Consider the following 26,410-nt stretch of genomic DNA (forward strand, 5'->3'; position numbering starts at 1 on the left):
TAATGGTCGCAAAGACACATTGGTCGCGCACTTAAGCGGACTGAGGAGGAGCCGGTCGTGCAGCATGGCTTCGCCCGCCATGTCGATGATCGGGACGAGCAGTTTGGTCATGAAGAGGATGTACCACATGTAGTTTGGAAAGTCGTTCCAAAACGAAAACTCGACAATCACCGTCAGGAAAAGTGCCTGGAGCACGCTGGCAAAAATGAAGCTGGACCGCATCCACAGTGTCGGCTTCCACAGCGAGTCGTCTTCCTCTGGCAACAGCGCATCGCTCTTGTCGGATTTCTCTTCGGCCGCGCGCTCCGAGATCGATATGGTCTTGGGCACGAAAATCACGGCCGCTTCGTGCATCAAGTAGCACCCGAGAAGGAGAAAGCAGAACCCGGTCCGACCGTGACGCATCGTCGTCACGAGCGACGGGTCGAGGAGCGCCGCGTTGTACTGACTCTTGACGTTGTCCAGCAGCCAGTACGGGTACGCCCCCGGATAGTTGGTGGTGATGGAAAAGGCAATGTCGCCGTTGAGCAAGAGGTAGAACGAGCCAATGATCGCCGAGAGCGGCAAGGTCGCCAAAATCGCGCCAATCGTAGGCGGCGGCGCAATCAGCGAGAGGTAACTCAGGTAGTAGAGCTTGGGCGGGTCTCGAATGCGTGTCATGAGCCTACACAGTATAGCAACGTGACGCGACGACAGAAGACAGTGGTGTACCGATTGATGATCCACGCTATGGCACAGCCGACCCACGCGACCAGCCCCATGACGTTGAAGAGCGTTATGTACATCGACGGCTCGAACGCAAAGTTGATGAGGAGCTCGAGGTACCCGAGCGGGCGGTACTCGACGTGTAGCGCATAGTCGGTCCGCGTCGCGTCCAAATCAAACTTGTCGTAGATGAGCTTGACGAAAATGAGTCGCTTGAGCTGGAGCGTCACTTGGTAGTAGGCAATCTCAAGCGTCAGTTTGCGCGGAAAACACTGGATCGTGCAGCCGCCTTCGATCACGTCGGCCGCCGTCCGATCGACGAGGACCGGGACAAAGACGTCGCTGTTGCCCGCTGCCAGCAGTGTCTTGTAGAGCTGGCTGCCCGTCGAGTACGCTTGGTACGTGACCGGTTCGTTGACCATCTCGAAAAGCGACGTGAGCGTGCTGGCTTCAAACCAGCGGGGGTTCACCGCAACCGTGCGCAGATCTTCCTCATACTGGCAGGCGACGTCCCGGTAGCAGTAGTCGGCCGTCGGGTCTTGCAAAATGTCGGTCGGCCCCACAACAACAACGTCGTCTTGGTTGAGCAGTGGCGGCAGAGCACGCCGGGTCCACGACGCCGGCTGCTCGGTGAGCGCGGGGAGTTGACAGTGCGCGTCGCTCTCGAGCAAGTCAAAGATCGTCATGTACCGGCCGTACCCGCGGCAGTGTGAAAAGTATGGCAAGTACGGTAGCATCACCTAGTCCATATGTGACTTCAACCGCGACTTGGAAGAGAACCGGCGTACGTTGGTCATGTCATACGATGCATTGTCGGGCGAGAGGCCCTGGAACGTCTCGCGGTACTTGGCCACCATATCGGCCGTCTTTGCCAGTGTCGAGAACGGTGACGTCCAGTACGCGTCGGCCGTCACCCCTGGCACTGGCGTGTCGAGCAAGTTCATTTGCGGACTCTTCTCGCTGACAACGTTGGTCTGAAGCACGCGGCCACGCTCGAGCTGGCTAAAGCGCGGCGGGAGGTTCATTGGGTACGGCACGTTCAAGCCAATCGCGCGTCGGTAGACAGCCAAGAAGGCGTAATCACGCGGCACGAGCTCCTCCTCAAACGAGATGACAGGCGAGAGCGGGCGGCTGTCGGCGACAATACCCGCCGTGTTGAAGGCACGACGAGGCGACCGAATCTCGACCGACGTCGAGTTGAGAAACAAATCGGCGGCCGACGCGAAGAGACCGTACGTGATGTGGATCTCGGGCTTGACAATCATGTCTTCGAGCGCCAAAAACGTGAGGTTGAGCACGTCGTGCTGCTGAAACGCCGTCGACGTCAACGACGACGGCAGTAGTAGCGGCTGCAAGCACGGCGACGTCTCGGTCGCTGCCCCCAGCGGAAGCTGGATGCGCTTGGCATTGCAAGCCGCATTGTTGCACAGACTCGGCGCGACGTAAACGGCGATCTTAAAGTGCTCGTCGTACACCATGTCGACGGGGATGTGCCGCAAGTCAAAGGACATGTGTATTTCCGAGAGACCGCGCAGCGCAAACCACCCGAGCTCCGGCGGATACGGCCCTTCTTCGGCCGCCGAATACCCGCACCGACTCGCGGCAGGTGGCGACGCCGAGTACGTGACGTTGGCACCCGTCGCCGAGATGTGCACGCCATAGTTGGACACGTGGACTTTGGCTGCGACGGCCGCCGCGCCGTTGAGCGTCATGGGCGGCGCGCGGCACTGAACGCGGCTTCCGTTGACGTACGTTGCCGGCACGGAGAGGAAGACGATCGAGTCGACGAGCCGAAACTCGCACGTGAGCTCATTCGTGTCGAGGAAATTCCGCCCGATGACAGTGAGAAGCTCGCCGCCGGTCGCCGAGAGCTGGTGCGGGCATGCGCGCATGACGTCGATCGTACCGTTGTGCCATCCCGGTGCACTGGCCGACGCGTTCACGGGCAGCACTTTGGTGACGACCTCGACTTCGCCCGTCGGATTGGACGTCGCCCACGAATTGAAGATCTTGGTGTCGCCCTGGAACGTGTAGGTGAACTGCGGGTAGTACGACTTGGTCGGGTCCTTGTCGCAGACGCTGATTTCAGTGATGCTGCAGTCGATCTGCGCGTCCGAGCCTGGCAGCGACGTCGTGCGCGACGGGCACTGGCACTCTTTGGCGTCCCCATCGGCCGTGCCCCGGGGACAAAACGCGCCGACGGGGCACATGTACCGCGTGCTCTCCGTGTCTTTCGTACCCCGAAGACACGTGCTGCCCGGCGGACAGAGATGGTCAAATGCCGTTGCGAGCGTCGTCTCGGCACCGCAAACGTACCCCGCGGGGCATTCGTGCATGTACTGCATCTCGAGGGTCGTCGCTTCGCCGCACACGTACCCGGACGGACAAATGATACTCTGCGTCAGGTTGTTCATGCCTACATGCAGCCATGAGACAAATAGGAGTCGTTGATTGTACCTTGGACGCCGCAGACGCGCCCGGCAGGGCACGGTTCGCAGTACGAAATGTCGGCAACACCCGACTTCGGAGACCACGTGCCGGCGGGGCACAGGCGGCACGTGATCGAGTCAGCGATCGACCGGTACGTGCCTTGCGGGCAAAGCGTCGGCATGTAGTTGCCATACCCGGGGCATGTATACCCGGCGGGGCACACTTGGCAGTCGGTGCTCGAGGCAAAGACGGCAAACGTGCCGGGAAAGCAAAGCATCGGCGCGATCGCACCGTCGTCGCCCGAGAAGGTACCTTGAGGCGTAACGACGGGAAAGGTCGACCCTGGCGGACAGTAGTGGCCAGGATAGCACAAGGTCGCTTCCGTCGTGCCTTCGAGGCAGAAGGCGCCTTCCGTGCACGTTTGACGCGCAGTCGCGCCGGCAGGTACGTTGGGCAGCCAATCAATCGTGAGCGGTGCTTCGATTCCCGCCAGACAAAACGTGCCCGTCGCACACGGGTAGGGCCGGAGAGGCGAGAGCTCGGATGGATCGAGCGTCCACGTGCCTTCGTTGCAGTAAAAGCCGGCGGGGCACAGCTGCACCGGGTGGGACAACCCGACGGCCGAGCACACAAAGCCGGCTGGACACAGTGTTGGCGCTGTATTGTTCCAGCCAGGACAGATCGAACCAATTGGACAGAGCACACACGTTGGCTGACCCGTCGCTGGCTGATAGGTACCGGGGTAGCACGCGATGGGCTTGGTGTTGCCGACACCCGGGCAGTACATGCCGCACGGGCAAAGCAGCGCATCCGTTGGATTGGGGCAAAAGTAGCCTGTCGGACACGGTCCCATGCCTTCGGGCGTATAACTGCCGCGGGGACAAAAGAAGCCAGCGTAGCATGCCTGCGGCGTGCTAAAGTTGTTTGCGAGTGGCGACAGCGTCGTCGCGCCCTTGAGACAGTACGTCCCGAGAGGACACACGTACGGCTTCTCGGGCACGAGAGCGCTGCTGCTGGCGACACAGTTGCGTACAAGACATGCCGGGTCCAATAGCATTGGCGGATGGTCGGTCGCCGGGCACCGGTTGCCGGCACCACGCGCGCCACGATCGGCCACGTCATCGTACTGTCGTTGAAGACGAGCAGCCCCGTCTCGTTGTTCCACACATAGTTGCTGCTCGCCTCCCACTCGCGCACGTTCAACGTCTTGGTCCCGCGACTGCAGTAGTGCCCTTGGTTGCACAACGTCGTCGGCGTCGAGAGCTCTTCACGGTCGCAAATATACCCCGCGGGACACAGCACAGGGTGCGAGAGGCCAACGTCCGGGCAGAAAAGCCCACGGGGCACGGCAGACAGGCGGTTTGACCTGCGCGCGGCTGGAACGTCCCGGGAGCGCAGAGCGTAAAGTTTTGTGCGTCTGCGCCAATGTAGGTGCCATTGGGCGACGCCAGAACGTCGTGGCCCAAGCAGTAGGCCCCGTGCGGACACGAACTTCGGTACTCGAACAGAACGCCGCTATTGGAGAATGCGATACCGTCGACCGTGACGTCGATCGCCACCGTGGTGGCCGGCGCCAATAAGTTGCCGACGCGGGACGGCGCCACGCAGATGAGCAGCTCGGGCGAGACATACGTGGCGTTGGCAAACAGGTCGCCAAAGCGGCAGCCGAGCGTCGAGACGTTCTGAAAATGCTGGCCCTGCACAAAGACCGGCGTTTGACCCGGAAGGAGCGTGAACGTCGGTCGGACCCGGGCGACACGAACATCTGGCACGAACGAAAACGCCACCGGCAACGCAAACTCGATGCCGTTGGTCGTGACACCGAGGTCGACGCGGCCAATCGGGTGCGGCGGCAACAAGCACTGCACAGTCGTCGCGTTGACGTAGATCGCAGGTACCATCGTTGAGTCCACTTGACAGCTGAGCTCGATTGTCGGGCGAAAGTTTGTGCCATATACATGCACGAGCGTCGTGTTGGTTAACGACGGTGCCGACGCCGGTGCGACACTAATGACCGTTACCGTTGCTACAATCGTCACGGTCGTCGTCGGCGGCGACGCATCGAGACCGTTCAAGATGCTGAGCTGCAATATCGCCTGTCCGAGTGCGAGCGACGGCGGTACGGCACACTGAAGCAGCGTGCTCGAGTGCACGGTCGCCGGCACCACGACGAGTCGGTTCCACACACACGACACCGGGTACGGTCTAAAGTGGTGGCCTCGCAACGTGACAGACCCCGTGCCGGCTTGCGACACGATGTGCGGCCACAACGACGTTACGACTGGCGTCGGGGCGTACGTGAAAAAGCTGCCGTGGGACGTGAACGACGCATTGTTGTTGGACGTGTGGACGATGACGACGTCGCGGCCGTTGCTCAACGAGACGGTCGTCGGGTCGGGAGCGACGCATGTCACTTCTGTCGGCGACACAAACTCGGCGGGAACCACGGCGAGGCCAAACCGGCACACGAGCAGAGGCGACTTGCTAAAATGGTTGCCAACTACACGAATGCGCGTACCGACGTTGCCAAACACGGGTGAGATCTCTCGCTGCACCGCATCATTGGCGACGATCACATGCCGCCCCGATATGGAGGCGAGCACTCCGTCGTTCGATACCTCGACAAGCAGTCGCATCGGGACGTGCCGGGGAGATATGCACACGAGCGACGACGGCGACCGGTACGACGCCGGCACGACAACAGTACCAAACACGCACTGCAGCGTCGGGACGTTTTGGAACCGAGACCCGACGACGGTGACCACAGTGCCGCCGCTGGATGACACGGTCGGTGGGAAGAGCGATGCGATAGCGGGTCGGTCGGTACGCACTGCGGGCTCGACAAACACAGGCAGCGGCGGTGGCACCGGCACCGATGCATAAGTTACATTCCACGGTGTTGTCAATGTCGCAAACGACGACTGCAGCGACACGGTGTATGTGCCTGGCGATGGTTGAGGCGGCGCGACGCAGCGCAGACGGGTCGATGTCGCGTAGGCGGGCACAACGGCGCTGCCGATCTGGCAATGCGAGACTGACTCCAAGTGTTCGCCGTAGAGCGTCAAGTCGCTGCCACCGTTAACGAATGCCGTCGCCACCGGCATGGCCGTCACCACTGGCGTCGGTAGAATCTCAAACATGAACGGATCCACGGATGCCGGCGCAGACGCTGTCGACGAGATGGCAAACGCCAACGACGTCGGCGATGCCAGCGGACTCGCACACACCATTGTTGATGCCGTCACTTTTGAGGCTTGAACGGCTGTCGCGCCAAACCAACACGTCGCGTTGGAGGAGACGAGAACGTTTTGCGTTGACACTGTGACAACGGTGCCACCGACGCTCCACGCTCGCCCTGGCGTCACCGACAGAATGCGCTCCAACGCCACGTACGTAAACGCAACCACTGTTTTCGGCGCGTGGTTGGCCAGACCCACCGCGAGGCGCACGGTGCGTGACGTGTACCGGTCGTTTGTCGCCGGCGCGTCGCACGTCGCAAGCGTTGGCGATACAAAGGTCGCCAGCACAGCAGTTGCATCGAACGTGCATTGCAGCTGCATCGCCGAGAAGAAGCTGGTGCCTGTGATGCGCACCGTCGTCGACCCGGTGGTTTCACCCGTTGTCGGTACCACGGACGTCACGTACACCGGTGCGCGAAAGGTAAAGTTGCGGCGCCACACGACATCGATGCCGTTGTTCGTGAGCCCGACGGCCACGGTGCCTGGCACATGCACCGGCGTCCGGCACGTAGCAAACGAAGTGTTTTCAAACGTTGCGGGGACAAATGATGCGTTGAAGACGCAAGCTAGCGCACTCGACGGGTGGAACTTGGCGCCGCGGAACGCAACAATGGTGCCACCGCTGTTGTCTGCCTCACGCGGCTCCACGTCGTGGAGCTGGAGTGGTGGCAGTGCCGTAAAGACACCCGGAAGCTGCGTCACCGTTGTGCCAAAATGATGTACATCGACGCGCAGCGACGTGGGCGATACGACACGCGGAATGTTCGGCGAGACGCACGACGCCTCGGTCGGCGACACAAAGATAGCAGGTGTCGTTTGGCGCCACCCGCTGTCGTCACTGAAAGCGCACTCCATAGTCCGCGACTGATTAAAGCCTATGCCGTAAAGACGCAGACGTCCTCCGCCGTCGCTCGACCCGAACGGCGGCACGATGGACCACACTTCAGTCGGGGCAAAGTACGGTAGCGAGAGCACATTGGACCGTCCACTGGGCGTGAGAACATACAGCGTTGCTACGCTCGCAGTGGCACGAGGCGGCTCGATGCACGTCACCGTCGTCAACGATAGAACTGTGCCTGGGACAGACGCTCGCCCGTCGTCAAAAATGCACGTCGCCGGCCCGTCCAGTGATGTCCCGACGATCGACACGACGTCGCCACCGAGCGGACTCATCGCGGTGCGATTCAAGAGGGCACTCAGCACCGGTAGCGCTTGATAGGCAAATGTAACAGACGACAGAGACAGACCACCGCTGCTCAACGTGACGTTGACGGTACCGGCAGCGTGCGCCGGCGCCACGCACGTGACACACGACGCGTTGACATACACGGCTGGCACCGTCGTTGCGTCGAAACGGCACGCCAGCGTCGTTGAAAAGATAATGTGGCGCCCGAGGACCGAGACGGTGGTACCGCCGGTGGTGGCGCCGAACGATGGCACGATCGAGTCGATAAGCGCCGCGTGCGTAAACTCGAAGGTCAAGGTGGCTGGCAACGCCATCAAGGTGTCAGATTCATCGAGGAGCCCGACCGGCACCACGCCCGTCGCGTGGGCAGGCGTGACGCACTGCAGCTCTATTGGCGAGATAAACACGGCCGGGACCACGACCGAGCCAAACGTGCACGCCAGCTGCTTGGCTTGTCGAAAGACGTGGCCCAAGAGGCGGATGCGGGTGCCCCCAAGCGCCGACCCAGTGCGTGGCCGCAGCGATCGCACGTGGTATGCATCCAGTACCTCGAACGTCACGCCGCTCGCTGAGTAGTCGACACCGTTGTTGAGCGACACTTCGACCTGCAAGGCTCGCTGCAAAGTCCCATCGACGACTGTCAAGGGCACATCTGGCACGACACACTCGAGTCGCGTCGACGAGTGCACATGGGCAAGGACAAGTGCTTGCTTTCCAAAGCGACAGTAGACGTTGTGGTTGCCTCGGTCGACAAAACCCGACCCACGAACGACGATACGAGACGCCACTTGGCCACGCGGTGGCTCGACGGCCATCACCGACGGCACCACGAGGTACTCGTAGCTCACACTGGCCATGACGTAGCCAGCGTTATTGCTCGAGAGTTCGACGGTGACGACACCGCGCGGATGTGGCGGCGCGATGCAAGCCACCATCGTCGCGTTGATCTTGCGGGCGGGCGTGACAATGCGGTCGATGCGGCAGAGCGAGGCCTGGCCAACGTTGGCGCCTCGAAGGTAAAGGGTTGTGCCGCCCGAGATGGGACCGTTGCTTGGCGAGATCGTCGTCGCATTCAATGGCGGATCCAACGGCAAGATGGTCACCAGGACGAAGTCGTGGTTGTTGTTGGCGACCTCGAGAACGACGATCGACGTCGACGTCATCGCCGGCACTGCACAGCGCGCGTGGTTCTCCGAAATGAAAAACGCCGGTGCGGTCGTCGCATGGTTGATACGGCAGACGATGGACGGATGCAAAAATACACCATGCACGTCGACCAACATCGCGACGCCCGCAATACCGCGGGCGGGAAACGTCGAAAGCACTTGCATCGGGTACACATAGTTGTAGCCGTTTGGAAACGACGCCAGCCGCATGCCATCGGCGCTTGTGCAGAGAGAGATGGTGACGGTCTCGGGCGATGTCACCGGTGGCGCTGCACACGACACTGTTTGATGCACTACATCGATCGTAGCCGGGACCAGCACGTCGCCGGTGCTCAGCTCAAACACACATTGCAGGTGCCACGACGCGTGAAGTCCGGCACCTGAGAGAACGACTGAGGTGTTGCCACCAAGCGGTCCATTCGGCGGTGTTACGTCGAGAATGCGGACGTCGCCGATGTACTCGATCGTCATATTGAGCCAGTTGACGAGCGTGCCGGCAAAGACAACGCCGACAGATACGTTACTTGGCACGGGCAATGGCGGTGCCGTACATTCGACTTCATTGACCGACACCAAGCGCGCCGGCATACGTTGCGTCGTACCAAATTGACATGCGAGATCGGGCGTCGCGAAAAAGCGGCGACCTTGAAGCCGCACGACGGCCCCGCCGTCGAGAAGCGACACAGATGGCTGCACGCCGACGCCTTCGGGTGGCAAGTAGACGGTGAGCACCACACGATTGTCTGTGTACGTCTGCCCGTGGAGCTCGAGCCCAATGTCGAGAACGCTGGCGACTGTCACTCGTGGCGAGAGACAGCCAAACGCGCGGGCACCAAGTGTACGCGCGGGGGCGCGCCACGTCCGGTTCGTCACCGCCTGGTAGAACACGCAAGAGAGCTCAACGTCCAGCGCATCGTAGAGCACGTGCATCGTGATTGGAACAGGGCTATTTGCTGGCACGTAGGACGGCACGACAGAGCGTAGCGTGTTGCCAAAAATCACGTCCGTGGACCATCCTGTCCAGATGTGGTGTTGGTCGCTGAGCACCAAGTCGACCGTTGCGACGCCGGCGTTCGGCAGCGTCGGTACTGAGCAGTTGACCGTCAATGTCGTCCGCGTGGTCGCTACAACGAGCCCCTTGGATGCAACCTCGCGATCAAAGAGGCAGTCAATATCTTGCTCTTGAAGCACCGTCGGCACCGACGTTGTCAGCGTCAGCGACACGGTAGCATTCGGGTGCATGGCAACCATCGATGGCCATAGAGCCGTGACCAGAGGCGCCTCCAGGTACTCAAACAAGAGCTGCGGGGCTAAGACAAAGTTGGGGTGCAGCTCTGTTGTGAGAGTCACCGTCACCGTCGTCGGCAGTGCGCCTTGTGGTGGTAGCGTACACACAAGGAACGACGCGTTCAAGACCATTGCAGGCACAAACACCCGAGCGTCGAGCCAGCACCCGAGCGCGGGGTAGAAACCGACGCCCGACATCGATACGATGGTGCCACCCGTTGCCAAGCCTGCCGTCGGTGTCGCCGCTTCAATCGCAACGTCGCCGGCGACGTGCATCGTTCGACTTGTCGATGCTAGCGGAATGTACTCGGAGCCGTTGACGCCGAGTGTGAATGGCACGGCGCCAAGGAGTGCTGGGATTGGGCACTGCAATAGCACCGAGGAAACGTACGTAGCATTGGTCGTCGAGGCACCAAATACGCAGACACAATGGACGCCTTGGAGCGATGAATCGCAGACACCGAGACCGGCGCCGTGCACCGACATCGTGATCGACGGCGCGTTCATAGGGACAAATGCCGGCTCGACATAGTCGACAAACACGGCCTGTGCCGTCAGGTCCAGCGCCAGTGCGCTCGGCTTAAAGTCCACACCGTTCACGGATACAAACAGGCGGGCGGACGACGCCGGCGCACCGACAACACAACCAAACGTATGGATACCAGTCGACACGGCCAGACATTGCATGTCTGATGCTTTCAGCCAGAGGCGTTGGACACTGGTGGGCGACGTCGTCACGGCAATATGCCACTGCTCCATGGCATCGAGGCTGTGCTGTACCGATAGCAGCGTCGGTACTGCCAGGTATGCATACGACAAGTTGGTGGCGAACGTTTGGTGGTTCACGACGAGCGTCACGGACACGACACCCGAGTTCGCCTGCGGTGGCGTCTTGCAAAGGACGTGACGTGTCACTTGATCGTAGCTGCCGGCGTGCCACTGCGATCCAAAAATGCATGTAATGTTGAGCGCTTGTGCCAACCCACGCGTCTGCACGCGGACGATGGTACCGCCCGCCATCGGTCCCTCGCTCGGGGCGAGCGACGGAAACGCGAGCGGTGGCAGTGTTTCAAACACCAGTCGCGGGCCTGGCATCGCGTTCGAGCTGTCCCAGAACACGGTCACCGGTGTTGGTCCCAGTGGTAGGCGCGGAATACTACACTTGAGCTCTGATGTCGATACCACCGACGCGACCGTCGTCGTAAATACGCCAAACCGGCACTGGTACGACGTGATCGCAGAGCTAAAGTTGCCGTACAACGAGAGCGTGCTGGAGCTATCGATGATAGCGAGTGCTGTCGGGTGAATGGAAGATATTGCCATCGGCGCAATGTACTGAAAGTGCCATGGTGCGCTCGGCACTGGTTCGTCACCCACCGATAACGTTACGTTGACAATGCCAGAGCCCGACGGCGCCACGCAAGACACGTTGTTGGCCGAGCTAATGGCAGGTACCAACAAGCCACCGACGCGGCAGCTCGTCACGGGCGCGAGATGCAAGCCTCCCACGATGATGTTCGTCCCTCTCCAGCCAAAGAGAGTGCGTGAGGTCGCAAGAGCCGGCGCAGGCGCCACTGCGATCGTCTTTTCGTAGTAGATGTGGTCGTGGCCGACGACTCGCAGCGTGATGTTGCCTGGGACTAGTGCTGGCGCGTGGCATGCGAGGAGCTGCGACGAGAGATGTACCGCGGCGACACGAACCGCACCAAAGAAGCACTCCCAGCGCAGAGCAAAGCCGAGCCCTGCACCGTGCACGTGCACCCACAACTGGAACGAGGCGACCCAAGCCGAGCTTGGCTGGACTGTAAACACCACCGGAGGCGACGTGAACGTAAAGGTGAGCGCTGTCTCAATGACGGCCGAGCCAAAGGCGAGCGAGAGCGGTACTGTGGGCTGCAGCGAAGTACGTGGCGCCCGACACAGCACACGCTCTGGCGACACGACAATACCGGGGGCGACGACAGGGCCGAAGAAGCATTGCACCGGGATACCGGAGGGAAAGTCACGACCATGGATGGTCACCGTGTAGTTGCCTCCGAGGGGGCCCGTCGTTGGCTCTAGCTGCCACTGCGTCGTGTTCCACTCTGGTAGCACTGTCATTGCCACCATGTTCGAGTACACGACACCGTCGATGGCAACGCCAAGCTGGGCAACGGAGGCCGGTGGCAGCGAAGGCAGCTCACAGAGAACACGACGACTCGTCATGTTTGTAGCAGCTACGGTATGCACCACCTTGTCGGTCACTTGAATCACGCACATGAGCGGGACGGATTCGTTGGGAAAGGCCCAGCCGGAGACCACGACAGTGGTCGGTGTCGTTGCCGCAACGACCGTCGGTTCAATATGGACAATCGCGGGTTCTTGAACATACATGATGGAAAAGAGACCTTTGGACGAGACGGGCACGTCGACGTCGAGGTACAGTGCCGCAGAAAGAACACCCGAGGGCTGCGCCGGCGCCACGCAGGACACGCAGGACGCGTTGAGGACAGAGACTGCCGTCGCGGCAGCGCCAAAGACGCAATGCATTCGTGGGCCGTAAGGCAATGACGGCGCCCCGCAAAACGTCACGCTCGTCGACCCATCGAAGTTGGCAACCACCGGCGTCATCACGATGCGCCGAGGGGCCGACACCACATGAAGCTCAAAGGCGGTATCGGCAAAGAAGGGCACCAGCGAGACGTTGTATATACCGGGCTGGGCCACGAACACGCTGCAGGAGATGCGATCTTTCGTGTCGAGGATCGCGTTCGCGTACACCTCGACGGGCCCTCGAAGTCGACACTGCATGCGGGGTCCCCTCGGTCCCGCCAGCATCTCCATCGTAGCCAATAGAGCGCCGTGAAAGGCAAGCAACGATGTCTGGTTGGCCACTTGCATCGTTGGCGTCATGGTCGTCACGACGGCCGTGCTCGTCGTGGCGGTGACGACAACGTCCGCGATGGGTTGAAATTGAAAGCCACCGGTGGTAGACAAGGCCATCGCATACGACCCTGACGTCGTTGGTACGGGGCAATGTGCAAAGGCGTCCGACAGCACGGTGCATGACATGCTGGACGATGTGCCATACATCACTAGCAGCGTCGGACCGAGGTGGCTACCCGATAGTTTGACCAAGGACCCGATTGGCACGACTTGTGGCGTGACATCGTGCACTACTGGCGGTGCCACGACGGTCCAAGAGTGTCCCACCAAAAAAGTTCCCGATGACGTCTCAATCGCCAAAGAAACTGGGCCCGGCGCGGAAAGCACGGGTACTTGACACTGCGCCGTGTCACTCGAGCTGGCAACGACGGGCGTTGACGTGGTGCTGTTAAAGATGCAGAAGACAGGCGACGCGGTTGCGAGACGCACGCCTCGAATCGAGAGCACACTGCCAGCGTAATTGACGTACGAGGAAGTCATGTTGGGGGAAACCGAGAGGATCGAGGCCGGAAGAGACCGGTTCACGCTCACGGAGTGCACTGGTCGGTCGTTGCAATATAGTGTCACTGTCACCATCGGCGACATCATCATGGACGGCAACACACATTGCACCGACGTCGCATCGACACTGATCGCCGGTACAAGGTCGGTGCCGTTGACGGCGCATGAGAGTGGCACCACTGCACTGTACTGCCCATAGATCGTCACGAAACGATTGTCCACGGTGACCATCGAATCGCTGACGACGACGCGTCGGCACGGATCGGGCATGAGAACCACCTTCGTCGGCAATTGTGCGCCGTTGTACCACAATGTCATGGCGCTCGGTGCATCGATACCGGCGCTCGGACAGAGCAAGACGCTGGGACGGCTGTACGTGGCGACCACGAGCGTCGTCTTGGATGTCGTTGGCGAAGCAATGGCGCACTGGTACGCACGCACCGTCGCATTGTCATCCAAGGCGATCGTCCACCCTCTTGTTCCGGACGGCAACGCATTCACTTGCGTTGGGAAGGCGAGGTACTCGAAGTCAAGCACGGTGGAGGAACGTTCTTGGTCGTTCCAGGTCACGCCAACACGGACCTTTGCTTCGTACAAGCGTGGCGGTGCCGTGCACTGTAGCGCCGAGCTGTTGAGAACGCGCGCGTGAACGACAGCGGCGTCAAAGTGACAGCGCCAGCTCGTCGACGGCACAAAGTTGGTGCCGCGAACTACGACATCTTGGTACTGCGCCACAAGACCAAAAGTCGGCACAATCGAATGCAGATGCACACGTGCGAGGTACACAATTGGTCGTGTCGCACTCGACGAAGCAAAGGCGTCAAAACTAACGTCGACCAACACGACACCGGGCGCATGGGGCGGGGCCGCGCAGACAAACGACCCATCGGGTCGTCGACGACCGGGCACGACATGGCCATCGATGCGACACGACAGTTGCGGTGGCGCTGGGGTGGCGACTGCGTGGAGCAAGGCGCCACCAGCTTCGCTGATCACATTCGGGCCAATCTGGAACAATGCGATGGGTTGTAGCAACGTGACGCTGAAGCTTGCTACCCTCTCGTGGTTCTTGGAGAGCCAAAGCACCTGGGGTCCCAGCCGATGGCCTAAGGATACATTGGAGCAGACACCGGTGCGGTTGCTCAGAACGACAAGTGGCACGTCCTTTGGACAAACAAGTCCATACATCGATATGTCCTCGTCAAATGTCAAGATCATGGACACTGGCTGCGTGGCAGACGACGAAACAAACGCCGGGCGCGTCGCAACGACAGAGACGCGGGGAAGGATAGGCAACGCCATAGGCGACGGGACCACCCGCCCTTCGTAGAGAAGCGACACGGCGACCGTCGTCGCCATTTCAAATACCGGTGCAACACACAGCACAGCGGACGGGCTGAGCACTTGCGCTGGCGAAAGGGCACCTTGAAAGCTGCAGACGAGCGTCGATGCGCGCAGCGCCATCGGGAAACGCCCCTCGAGTCGCACGGCCGTCCGGTGCCCAACGACGCCGTCGCGGGGTGTCATACCGTGGACTCGGGCATCCGGTGCGTACGAAAACGGGACGGAATTTGAAAAGGTCAAGCGATTGCTCGTCAGCATGAGCGCAACGCTTGATGGACCAGGGCTCCATCGCACGGCGCAGGACACTGCCGTTGCATTGAGTACTGTCGCGGCAACGTAGATGCCTTGATAGTAACACTCCACCGGGTCCTGTAGCCGAAACGGCCCACCGAGGAGCGTGAGGACTTCAATCACTGTAAAGCCGACCGCCGGCACGACGGCGCGCAGCGTCATGGGTTGTACAACCGCGAGGGGCACCGACGACGACACATCGATGCCATTCCATAGCACATACAGGTCGTATGCGCCGGCGATTGCCACAGCGGGGATGTGGCATACAACCGTCGACGAGTTGATGTACGCAGCAGGCATCGTCGATAGCGGCTGTGTCCCGAGAGCGCACGCCACGCTGGACAATTGGTTCACGGGAAAAGCGTCGCCTTGTATCTGCACCGAGCTCGGAACACCCACGGTCACTGGACGCAAAGATTGAAAGCTCGCGATGTGTGGGACGTCGTAGTACGTGTAGCGCCAGCCGCCTTGGACAAGTTGGTCGCTCCAGGTGATTGAGAGCGATATGGTCTGTGGCGCCGAAACCGCTGGCGCCAAACAACTCAGCGTCATATCGTCGACGACCGTCGCAGCGACCGCCAGCTCGCCGAACCGACATTTCCAAAAGACAGCCGATAGAGTTTGGAAACCGACGCCGCGGACGACCACCGGTGTCGACCCACGCACGTCACCACCGGTCGGGCTCGCCACGTCGACGCTCGGTGCCGACGCGACGACAAAGCTCAGCTGACTCGCCGACAAGAGCGTACCATCGATGCTCGTTAATGCGACGCTGTACTTGTCAGGTACAAGCTGTGGCGGGATGGGGCAGTCGAGTGCCGTTGTCGAGTACGCCACGGCCGCCACGATGATGCTACTGCCGGTGCCGGCGGCGCGAAACGCGCAGCTAAACGCTTGCAGAGAAAACCCGAAGACGCGGACCATCGCATCGGGCAGGAGCGGGTACAACGCTAGTGTCGGCGCCAAGTGCGACAAGAGCATCGACGGTGCGACGTCGAACGAGAGCGGCGAGCTCCAGTCGTGGGTGTTCCAAGACAACGCGAGCTCGAAACGTCCGTGGCGGCTTGGCAGGACTGTGAATGGACACGACACGATCCTTGTGGTTTCGACCGAGCCGGTGACCGTCACGGCGGCCGATCCCGCGTGGTACCTGCAAACCACCGTGTCCACGAGGCTCACGTCAACGACTTGCACCCGGACGGGACCCGAAAACGACCAGGGCACAACCGTGGGTGATGCGAGGCTTGTCAGGACGGGCGGGTCCTTGTATGTGTAGTAGCGCGCGGCGCTCACAAGGACACCGTTCAATGCCACAGCAACGGCCACCGTGGTCGGCGACGCAGCGATGGGTGCAGCGCACGCTAAATACGTGGCGTTCTGAGACGTCGGAACGACCGTACGATGGCCAAAGAGGCATGTGGCGTTGGGTGGGAACGCGCTGCCACGTAGCTCGATCGTCGTTCCGCCTTGTAGTGCGCCGTTTACGGGGGCGAGTCCGGAGAGCGTTGGCGCCGGTAGCACGCTATACACTGTCTTATTTGGGCTTGCGACACGTTCGCCGCTGAACCATAGTTGCAGCTCATAGTCGCCAAGCGACATTTGCAGCGGGACGGGACAGTCGACAAGGGTCGTCGCCTGCCAGCGTCCAGTCGAGAAGTAGCGTTCGTTAAAGAAGCAGACGTAGTCACAAGCGTCCACAAACCCAGTGCCCGACACATGAAGCACTGACGTTACTCCGGCTTGGACGCCGACGACGGGGTTGACGGATGTCATCAATGGCGGTGGGACGAGCCAATAGAAGAGCGCGTTCGAGATGAGCCCACCGGAAGCTACAGAAATCTGATGGCTCGTTGCCAATGCCGTCGTCGGGACTATGCACGTGCCCGTCGTGGTGTTGAGCAGCGTGAGTGGAAGCGAGAGGGTAGCATCCACGTCACACGTGTACACCGTCGCGAGGTTGAACGTCGAGTGCAGTGTGACAACCCCCGCGCTTCCGTACGGCGCGACGCGCGGATGCAGCGCGGTCAGCGCTAATGTTGACGACATAATGTCCACCGGCGCCGAGAACTCGCGGCCGTTGTTCGAGACGGCGACGGTCGCCACGGACTCGAACGGTCGAGGACATACAATATGCGTGCGATTGAGCCCCATGCCGGGTACAAGGCGAGTCGCGTCAAAGAGGCACGTTAGCTCGTCGCTCTCGAAGTACGTGTCGAGAACGAGCACGAGGCCTGTGGCGCGGCCGGTAGCGACCACCGGCGCGACGATGGTTGGCACCGCAGCGTAGGTGTACGAGACACTCGACACAAGAGCGTCGACACCATTGAGACGTAGCGCAATCGGAACCGTGGTCGACCCTGCGTCCAGCATCGAGGGGCGATGCAAGCAATGGATGTGGGTGACATCCACTGTGCTTGCATGACCGCGGATCCAAAGATGCACTGTAGAAGTAGTGTATCGAGAAACCCGGTGCCATAGAGCGTGACCAGAGTGCCTCCTTGAGGCATGCCGTTTGTGGGCACGATAGCATGCACGTTGGGATCGGCCATGTACCGAAAGACGCGTGGGCTCGGGATGCCAGCGACTCGGACACTAGCGACGGTCGGCTGCGACGATGGGACGGGCGGTACGACACAGGAGACGACCGACGTGTTCCAGAACTGGCGAGGCACCTCGAGAACCAGCCAACCGAAATCAAATGTACAATTGCCGGGCGCAGTGGGCAGAGACGAGCCAAAGAGAAAGAGTTGTGTGCCCCCTGCGACGCTGCCACTGTGAGGGTCCATACGTGCAATCGCACCCGGGACGGTCATCGTGAAGAAGCAGGACGTTGGAACCACGGTGGTGTCATCAAGTAGAAGCGATAGACGCGCCGTCTCACCCACCGGTAGACGTGGTACAGAGCATATGCGCATCGTGCCATTTACCCAGGTAAAGGGCGCGATGACCGAGGCATTGCCGACGTCAAACTGGCACGCGGTGTGAAACGGAGACGCTCCGGTCAATTGCAACTCGAGATTGACGCCTTCCACGCCCGACGACACGGGGCATCGAGCTAGCGACGGTGGCTCGGTGACGAGAATCGGTTGTGGTGCATCGATGGTTTCTTGTCCGTTCATCGTGATGCGCAACGTCACACGTTGCGGTGTGGACAGAGGCGGTAAGACGCAGATAAGGCTGGAGCTGTTGAGCCACTGTGTTACAAGCGGTTGTGCCAGCGCAGCATCCGACATTGCCACGCACTGCAAGTGCGATCCGTCGCGAAACCCGGTGCCCACAACATGTACTGTCACAGAATGGTTGGTGGCGACAACGAGCGGCGAGATACGCGTCACGATCGGCACCGGTACAAGCTCCAAGCCAATGCTGTTGGTCGACACGAAGACGTTCTCGAGTGACGCCCAATCGAGAGAGATAGGGACGACACCGTGCTTGCGAAACGGCGGCGTTGAACAAAGGACAAGCGCCGACCCGTTGCGGATGCCTTGGGTAGTAACGTCGCCAAAGCGACACGACACATTCGCGGGCGCATCGGGAAACCCATCACCGGTCACGGAGAGAAGAGTTCCACCACGCGTCGTTGCAAAGCTCGGGATGACGGCTGTAATGCGCGGCACTGCCGCCACCGATAAGACAAGATTGGACATCAGTAGCGTCACACCGCCGTCCAAACTGATCGTGACAGACGCGTTCTGCAGCGGCGTCGACGTGTTAGGTGCTTGGCAAAGGACGCGCGACGGCGACTGAACGATCGCAGGTGTCTGGAAGGCACCGATCCAGCACACGGCGGCGCCTGGTGGTGCCAGACCGGCGCCCGTCACTGTAAACGAGCCGCCGGCGGCTACTCGCGTCGCAGAGAGTTGAAGAAGACGTGGGGCCGACCACGCAAACCCAGAACTCCATTCTTGGCCGTTCCAGCTCAGCAAGACAGATGTGATCGCTCGCAGCTGCGCGGCATCGGGAAGAGGGCAGGCCACTGTGCCTGTCGAGTGCCACGATCCGACAACCTGCGCCGTGGCATTGTTGAAACCGCAGAAAATGCTGGATGCCGGCGCGGGGTCGGGCACGACGCATTCGACAAAGATGACGTCTTGGGACGCTTGCACGGCGGTCACGAGTGGCGGCGCAACGATCGTAAACCCACCATTCGTGTGCACCGACTCGTTGGTCCACGTATCCAAGATTGAGAGTGTCGAATCCGCGGTCACGCCCCTAGATGGCTGGCACGTGATTTCAGATGTGCTGACGACCGTTGCACGCGTCGCGCCCGTAGCGAAGACGCAGTCGTAGGTCCCGTTTGCTTGAAAGCCCGAGCCATAAACGTGGAGAAGCGTCGAGACCGACCCACAGGGCGGCGACACCTCAAATACCATCAGTGGCGCGACAATCGTATAGAGCATGGACAAGACAGTCACGCCGAGCGCTTGGATGACGACCGGGATCGTAACGGGCACCGGAATTGTCGGTGGAAGCGTGGGCACCTGACACGTCATCGTCGTTGCATTGTACGCTGCCATCGGGCGCACGGTGCTCCCTGATACAAACTGGAAGATGCAGGCGTACACGCTCGCATTCACATGCAACGTCCGTTGCAAGAGCAGCCTGGTCCCCGGACGCCCGTACGGTGGCGAAATGCTCGTGACCGTCGCATTGGTGTGGTCCATATATGTCAAAGGAAACGAGCCCAAGGTGGCGTTTTGAAGCGACACCGACACCGTCTCGGTCGTTGGCCACGACGGCGCCACGCACGCGACGTCGGTCGTCGACAAGGCCACAACGATGACGCCAGGCGCGTCCCCGAAACGACACGCAAGCTCGGCCGTTGGTGGAGGTACATCCACAACGTCGATCGTAAAGCTGATCCGACGACCACCCAATGTCGGCACTACTGTAGGCGCCATCGACGTTGCGGTCCACCCGGCACTGGACTGAAATGGAAAAGTGTTGAGACTGTAGATCGCGCCGTCAAGGCTCAACGCGATCCGTGAGAGTTGCGTCGTGCTGCGTAAAGCGGTGTGGAGTGCCGGTACTGTGCACGTCACTGAGGTCGCGCCGAGCATCGTTGTCGTCGCTGATACGCCGTCAAAGAGGATGGTGGTGCCGGGCGAGATCGACGTTGCTTGCAGAGCGACGGTTGTACCAGCGGTTCCGACAACCGGCTGCAACGAAGTGATCAACGAAGGTGCAAGATACGTGAAGAACGTCGGCGCCAGTGTCGCTGGTTGCCCTTGAACAAGCAACGACACGGCCTGCGATACGATGGCGGCGACCGGCGGCGCAACGCACACGACAGTCGTAGCATTGATGAGGTGCGCGGTCGTTGCCGTGGATCCAAAGAGGCACTGGAGAGACGTCAGCGGCATTCTTGTCGACCGCAGCTGCAGTGTCACCCGAGCACCCGCAAGACCTGTCGTCGGCGTCGTGGTGAGGACGGCAAGGGGCCGGTACACGGCGCACGAAACCTCCCAGAGCGCCAGACCTTCTGCAAGCTGAATGCGTAGCGTACTCGACAGTGCGTCCGTCGATACGTTCATTGGCACTGGGCATCGAAGCGTCGATGGCGTCTGGACCGTCGCCGTCGTGACACCGATGCCCGAAAAGTTGCACAGCAGTGGCATCGTTCTGTCAACCGCGCCAAAGCCAAAACCGGTGACCGTCATGACGGCGCCCGCCCGAGCGACGACCGCAGTTGGCGTCGCATGCCAGGTTGTGTCGGTGCCGACGATGGCAACGCGATGTCCGTCCTGCGTCACGTCGACATTGTTGAATGACAACTCGAGCTGGGCCTGCACTGACGTCGTCCACGCCTCTGGCACGTTGCACTTGGTGCGATTGGCATCCAACCACGTGGCAGGCACGCGGGCAGTGACACCAGAGTCGGTTGTCCAGACACACTGCGCACCGCTGGCTTGAAAGTGACGCCCCATCACGTCCACGCCTTGATTCCTTGCGGCGGAAATCAGCACCGGCTGTAGACTAAGAATGCGCGGTGTCTCTATGCAACGTTCATCAGCTTCCGGTTTGATTTGCGTCAACGGTGGAACATACCGTACACCGTAAACAGGATGGAAGCTTCGATAGTATCGAGCTCGTCCACGACAATGGCGATGCGTACAGGACCCGCAACGTTGAAGAACGGCGTTGGACAGGAGACTGTGAGCACCGATGCTGTCAACGATGTCGTCGCCGGGATGACCCATGACGTGTTGGCACCCGCAAAGGAGCACCGCACCGGCGCAGTCGGCGGCGCCCCGACAAGACGTAATGCCGCCTGGAGGTTGGTGTTACCGCTGGCGGGGCCTTGCAGCGGCGCCATTGAGAGAAAGGACGCTGCCATAGAGGTTGACGTTGTATTCGCAGTGACGATAGAACACATACCTCGGGTGCGCGCCAAAGCCAATGTGGTCGAAACGTCTTGGCCGTTGGAAGCGACGGCGACGGTCGTCGCGTTTTCAGGCGCACGACATACAATCACCGATGCCGTTCTATAGGTCGCGGGAACGATTCGACGACCCTCAAAGATGCACGTCCAGTCCACCGACGGCGGAAAGTTCACGCCGGCCACCAGCACCGTTTTGCCGTCGTTGTGCAGCGTTGCTTCATTGGCTCTCCACGGTGCTAATTACGATCCTTGTGTCGGACAATTGCATTTGGAGGCGAGCGTACCGTCGTAGGTAAAGCGAAGAAGGTTTGACCATTGATCATAGCCATTGGTCAGAACAAATAGCGTCTCGCCAAATGCGCCGGGTGGCGAGATGCACGAGAAGACTCCGCCGTCGACGCGCAGCGGTACGCGGGTGGCGGGGCCAAACTGACAAAACCACGCCGTTGCATCGCTCAAGCCGGTGCCAACGACCGTCACCCGGACGCCGCCACCCGCTTGGCCGTGTGTGGGTGTGATCGACGACACAAGAAGTTGCGCATCTACACAGCACGCGTCAGCACCGGCGAAACGATGCACATGCTCGCACTGATTTGCGACGCATTGACCATGCTCAGCTGCAAAAACGTCACGTGTCGGACGTCAAACGCAGCGTCCGTGCTCGCTTCGACCGAGATGATCTCTGAGCCGAAGTAGGACACATCCCGACGATAGACCAATGACGCCATCGTTGCGCTCACCGATGTCGACGTGCCCGACACACGCCACGCCCGTGCCGACGATGCGACGATGGTCGCACCAGGCGCTGCCTCGAGCTGCAGCTGGCCCCACTCCGAGAAGGCGTGCAGGCGGAGGTGCAGTAGGGTCGTCGTATCCGCGTACGTGACGAGATACCCTTGCAGTTGGGCCTGCAACTGGCTCACGTCGATCGTTGGGCGATCGTTGATGGCAGTGATCGTGATGGGCCAAGCGGCCGTGGCGCCAAGCCCTGACGCCACGTTCTCCACGGCAATGTCGAGGCTCTCGGCGTGCTGGAGCGAGTTGAAGTCGTCATCAGGTGTGTAGTTGAGAACTGCGAGTGCGCGGTTGACGTCCTGGAGCGATCCCGTAAAGTGCATCATGGCGTCCTGTTGACCAGAACCCCTTGAAAACGACAAGTTGGTCGTCGAAGCGAGGGAGACGAGACCACCGGCGACACGCAGCGCAACCGCGACGGTTTGTGGGACGAGCCCGAGTACCGAGTACGAGACCTCGTCCCCGACGACGCGCAAGCCAGTGATCGTACCCGTCGCACCTTCCGACATTGCCGTTTGGCCCAGCGGCAGCGTAATTGTCGGTGCGAATGGCGTGTACTGCATCGCCAAGACCACGGTCATAGGCACAGGAAATGTCGGCTCGATCAAGTACATGGTCTGATCCTGGACCGCCAAAGTGAGCGTCGCATTGCCAAACCAGTTGGTTGGCGGTGTGTACACGACACTGGCGAGCACGCGATTGACATCCAGCAGCGGGCCCTTGAGCACGGTTGTAGTTGGTGAGAGTATCGATACCGCAACGGTCGACGGCGCGGGTGGCAGTGCGATCGCACCATAGTCGACGCTGCACGAAAAGACAATCGGGTAGTTGAACGGCCCCGTCGCCGACGTGTTGGTGTGGTCGACGATCGCAATGGCGTCCGGTGGCAGCGGCAACGCTTGGTTTTGGTGCCCCAAAACGACCGGTGCCGAGACCACGACCGTCGGTGCGTTGATCCACGAATCCATTTGCACGCGAAGCGAGAAGCTTTTGTGGCCTTCCGTGATCGCATTCATGATCGTGATAATGTCGTCGGGCTCGAGCCCGTCTTGGTACATCCATTGAAGCTTGACCGTGTGCGGCCCCGGAAACAGCTGCAGCGCCAGCGACGCCTGCGCGAGTTGATTGCCACGGGCCGCTCCCGCGACCCGGGCCGCACTGCTTCTGTACGGAATCGAGTCGACGAGGAGACGCGCGCTCACTGCGCCCGCGTCAAACTGCGAGAACGAGTTAAAGTACGGGTTGTTGAGCATTTGAATTGGGAGCAAGTACGTGAGGAGAACGGTCGTGACGGCACCAACGACGTGAAACGGGACCGCCGACCCGACGTCAAACCATTGGTTTCGCGGCGCAGATAGCACTTTCGTGTCGACTTGGTTGGATTCGATCGCTGACGGTGCTTGTGCGACCACGGCGAGAAGCCGCCCCATGAGGAAGCCGTCGCCGGTCGTGGGAAGCGACCGCCAATACCGCCCCGACGGCGACTGAAGGCGCAAGTGCAGCTGCACCGAGTACTCGCCGGCAGGTAGCGTCAGCGTGACGTCCGAGATGAGTGCATTGGGCTGGGTAAACTTGGCTTGGGTCGAGTATGTGGCGCGCGTCACGTCGTGAAGTACGTCGTTGATGGACAAGATCGTGTCAACGCGGTCGACGTCTGACCCGTCTACACACAACGCGATGATGAAACCTGATGCTTCAATTCACAGTTGTACCGCCAGTGGGGGGCATCATATCCGGCCGCAACGGCAGGTTGTACATAAAGCGCAGTGGCGTCGGCGTCGGCAGCGACAAGGAGACAGACATACCGGGGACACTGGCATAGACTGCGGTCGGCTCCATCGCGATCGAATACAGCGGCTGTGTGTACCGCAGGTACGAGTGCTGCGCCGCCGCAATGAGCGAGCACGCGCCAGAGAAGCCCGTCCCGACCGTCGGGTCGATGCGCCACGAGGTCACAAAGGTGCCAGTCTTTTTCCATTGGAGCTCGAGCGTGTGGTTGCCGGCGGCGAGCGACACGACAAGATAGCCTGCAATGAGCGAGGACGCGCCTTGGTAGTAGCCCGACGAGGCGCCCGACGCCCGCATCGGTGACCCGTCGACGCGAAGGCGGAACGAGATGAGGTCGTCGGCACCGGGCGGGCGGGTCTTGTCGATGATGGCAACGGGCGGCTGCGCCGAGGTCGGGTACACAGTCGCTGAGTACGTGACAAGTAGCGTCATGGGCAGCGCGAGAAAGGCCGGGATGCTCGCGCCGGGCACGTCGACCCAGAGCCCGGTCGTCGTGAGCGCCGTCGTCGCCGTCGTCGTCGCACTCCACATCGAGTGCAGCAGTACGTCCGGGACCGTCGCCTCAATGAGCGCTACTAGAAGGAGCAAGAGGAGCGCGCTGTAGCAGGCGCCATGGTACGCGTCCATGGCCGCGCGGTCGCAAAGTCGTTCGATCTTTCACGCGACCTTTCGACCGAGTCGCAACTGCACTTTGATTGGGCAATGCGATTATAATCGATACATTTCATCCAATCAAATACCTTTAACGACCCAAAGGATGATACCACCGACATCCCTGGGAGCTTGAACGCCTACAGTACGAGTACCTGTAGGACGCGGGACAGCAACGTGACCAAGGAGAATAATATATCCGCGAGAATGCGCTTGACCTATGTAGATGGCCAAGCGTGGGATTTTCAAGAACCAACATGACATCTTACCGAATGAAAATCACGGCAGCGACGAGCAGAGCAGGTGTGTACATGGGTAGACTACAGGTATACTAAGACGTCTAAAGTAAAATCCTACTAGTACATGAGCGCCATTCATTCATTATGGCTTGTCGGCGGATAAGGAACCGAGAATCGAGACGACGACGATGGAAGATACCGCGGCCTTTTTTCGCAACGGCCGCAGTTTCAGAGCCGCCCGATGGCCGCGATCCCGCTCGACGATGCGATCTTGCAGAAGATCTATGCGTGGATCGACGAGGTACCGCTCTCGCGGCCCAAGAAGAACATGGGCCGCGACTTTAGCGATGGCATCTTGGCGGCCGAGGTCATCGCCTACTACTTTCCGCGGCTCGTTCAAATGCACAACTACAGCGCCGCCAACTCGGTGACCCAGAAACAGTACAACTGGAACACGCTCAACAGTGCGCAGCTCTATCGTTGTCGAAGCACTCACAATGGATGCTAGCCAAGGTTCTCCGGAAGCTCGGGTTCCAGCTCAGCAAGCGCGAAATGGACGACATTGTCCAGTGCAAGCCTGGTGCCGTTGAAGAGTTCCTCAGCAAGCTCCAGATCAAGGTCGAGTCGCGCTTTAGCAAATTACGTGTCGCGAGCGAATGCATTAGATTGCCAACTATCGGCTGAAGCGCAGCAGCCAGTACGACCCCGACACGGACGGCCCCCCCGAGGCACCTAGCCCCCTCGATCGGAAGCGCTCCGAAGTCCGCGACGCCGAAGGAAAAGACCATTACCACGACGAAGCCCTTGCATCCGACAAACAACTCGTATCGCCAGTCTCGATGGACGAGTACCCGGCGAGCATTGCGGGTCTGGCAAGGTACCCTTTCCAGATATGGCAGCATCTAGTATGAGAGGCCTCAAATTCTATCTAGAGCGTTCAAGCCCGAGGGGGCGTCGGCCGAGCTCCAAGCTCAACTGCAAGAAAAGAGCAGCGTCATAGAAGAGCAAAAAGAGACGATCCAGGTGATCGTCGGCTTCTTTCGCACGCCACCTCACGCGTTTCGAAACTAGATTCTGGAGCAGAAGATCCAGAAACTGGAGCAGCTCGTGCGGCTCAAGGATGGAAAAATTCAGACGCTCGTGGCCAAATTGCGGACGCAAACCAAGTCGTAGAGTCTTTTCTTCGACGTCGATGCCTCGACCACAAAATATTTGGATCTGGATCTGGTGCCGGCGAGAGTCCAGTAAATTGTTCCAGCGTCCTAGCACCCGCAACCACATCGCAGCATTTATTGTACGTGGCGAACAAAAGTAAAATCGCGCCAAGATGTATCTGCGTTTCACTATGCCACACGCGAGATCGGGACAACGGGAAGCACGGTTGCGGCCCGTATGTACCCACTGGAGAGCACTAGACTGGAGCCTCGTAAAGTTACGATGTTGTGTGGTTGAAGCGGCGCTTCCACATCCTCTTGTCTCAA

General features: G+C 60.4%; 3 protein-coding genes across 3 annotated transcripts; 1 reads left to right on the forward strand and 2 right to left on the reverse strand.

Moving 5' to 3' along the window:
• Positions 1–31: 31 nt before the first annotated feature.
• On the reverse strand, positions 32–21,390 carry SPRG_10953 (hypothetical protein; the record flags this gene model as incomplete). The annotated part of the gene is made up of 10 exons (XM_012351783.1): positions 32–40; positions 97–664; positions 712–1,445; positions 1,494–3,121; positions 3,163–4,142; positions 4,169–4,400; positions 4,502–14,447; positions 14,496–17,431; positions 18,403–21,069; positions 21,123–21,390. The coding sequence occupies 10 exons, from the start codon at positions 21,388–21,390 to the stop codon at positions 32–34; spliced, it is 19,968 nt and encodes a 6,655-aa protein (XP_012207173.1).
• Positions 21,391–21,998: 608 nt separating this feature from the next.
• On the reverse strand, positions 21,999–24,666 carry SPRG_10954 (hypothetical protein; the record flags this gene model as incomplete). Its single annotated transcript, XM_012351784.1, has 2 exons — positions 21,999–23,914; positions 23,964–24,666. 2 exons carry the CDS (start codon positions 24,664–24,666, stop codon positions 21,999–22,001), a joined length of 2,619 nt encoding a protein of 872 aa, XP_012207174.1.
• A 498-nt stretch (positions 24,667–25,164) lies between these two features.
• Positions 25,165–26,162, forward strand: SPRG_10955 (hypothetical protein). The gene is made up of 5 exons (XM_012351785.1): positions 25,165–25,393; positions 25,438–25,547; positions 25,595–25,806; positions 25,862–25,952; positions 26,001–26,162. The coding sequence occupies exons 1-5, from the start codon at positions 25,171–25,173 to the stop codon at positions 26,100–26,102; spliced, it is 738 nt and encodes a 245-aa protein (XP_012207175.1). The 5' UTR covers positions 25,165–25,170; the 3' UTR covers positions 26,103–26,162.
• The last annotated feature ends 248 nt before the right edge of the window (positions 26,163–26,410 follow it).

The sequence above is a fragment of the Saprolegnia parasitica genome, assembly GCF_000151545.1.
Source record: "Saprolegnia parasitica CBS 223.65 unplaced genomic scaffold supercont2.86, whole genome shotgun sequence".
In the NCBI taxonomy this organism is placed as follows: Eukaryota; Oomycota; class Saprolegniomycetes; order Saprolegniales; family Saprolegniaceae; genus Saprolegnia; species Saprolegnia parasitica.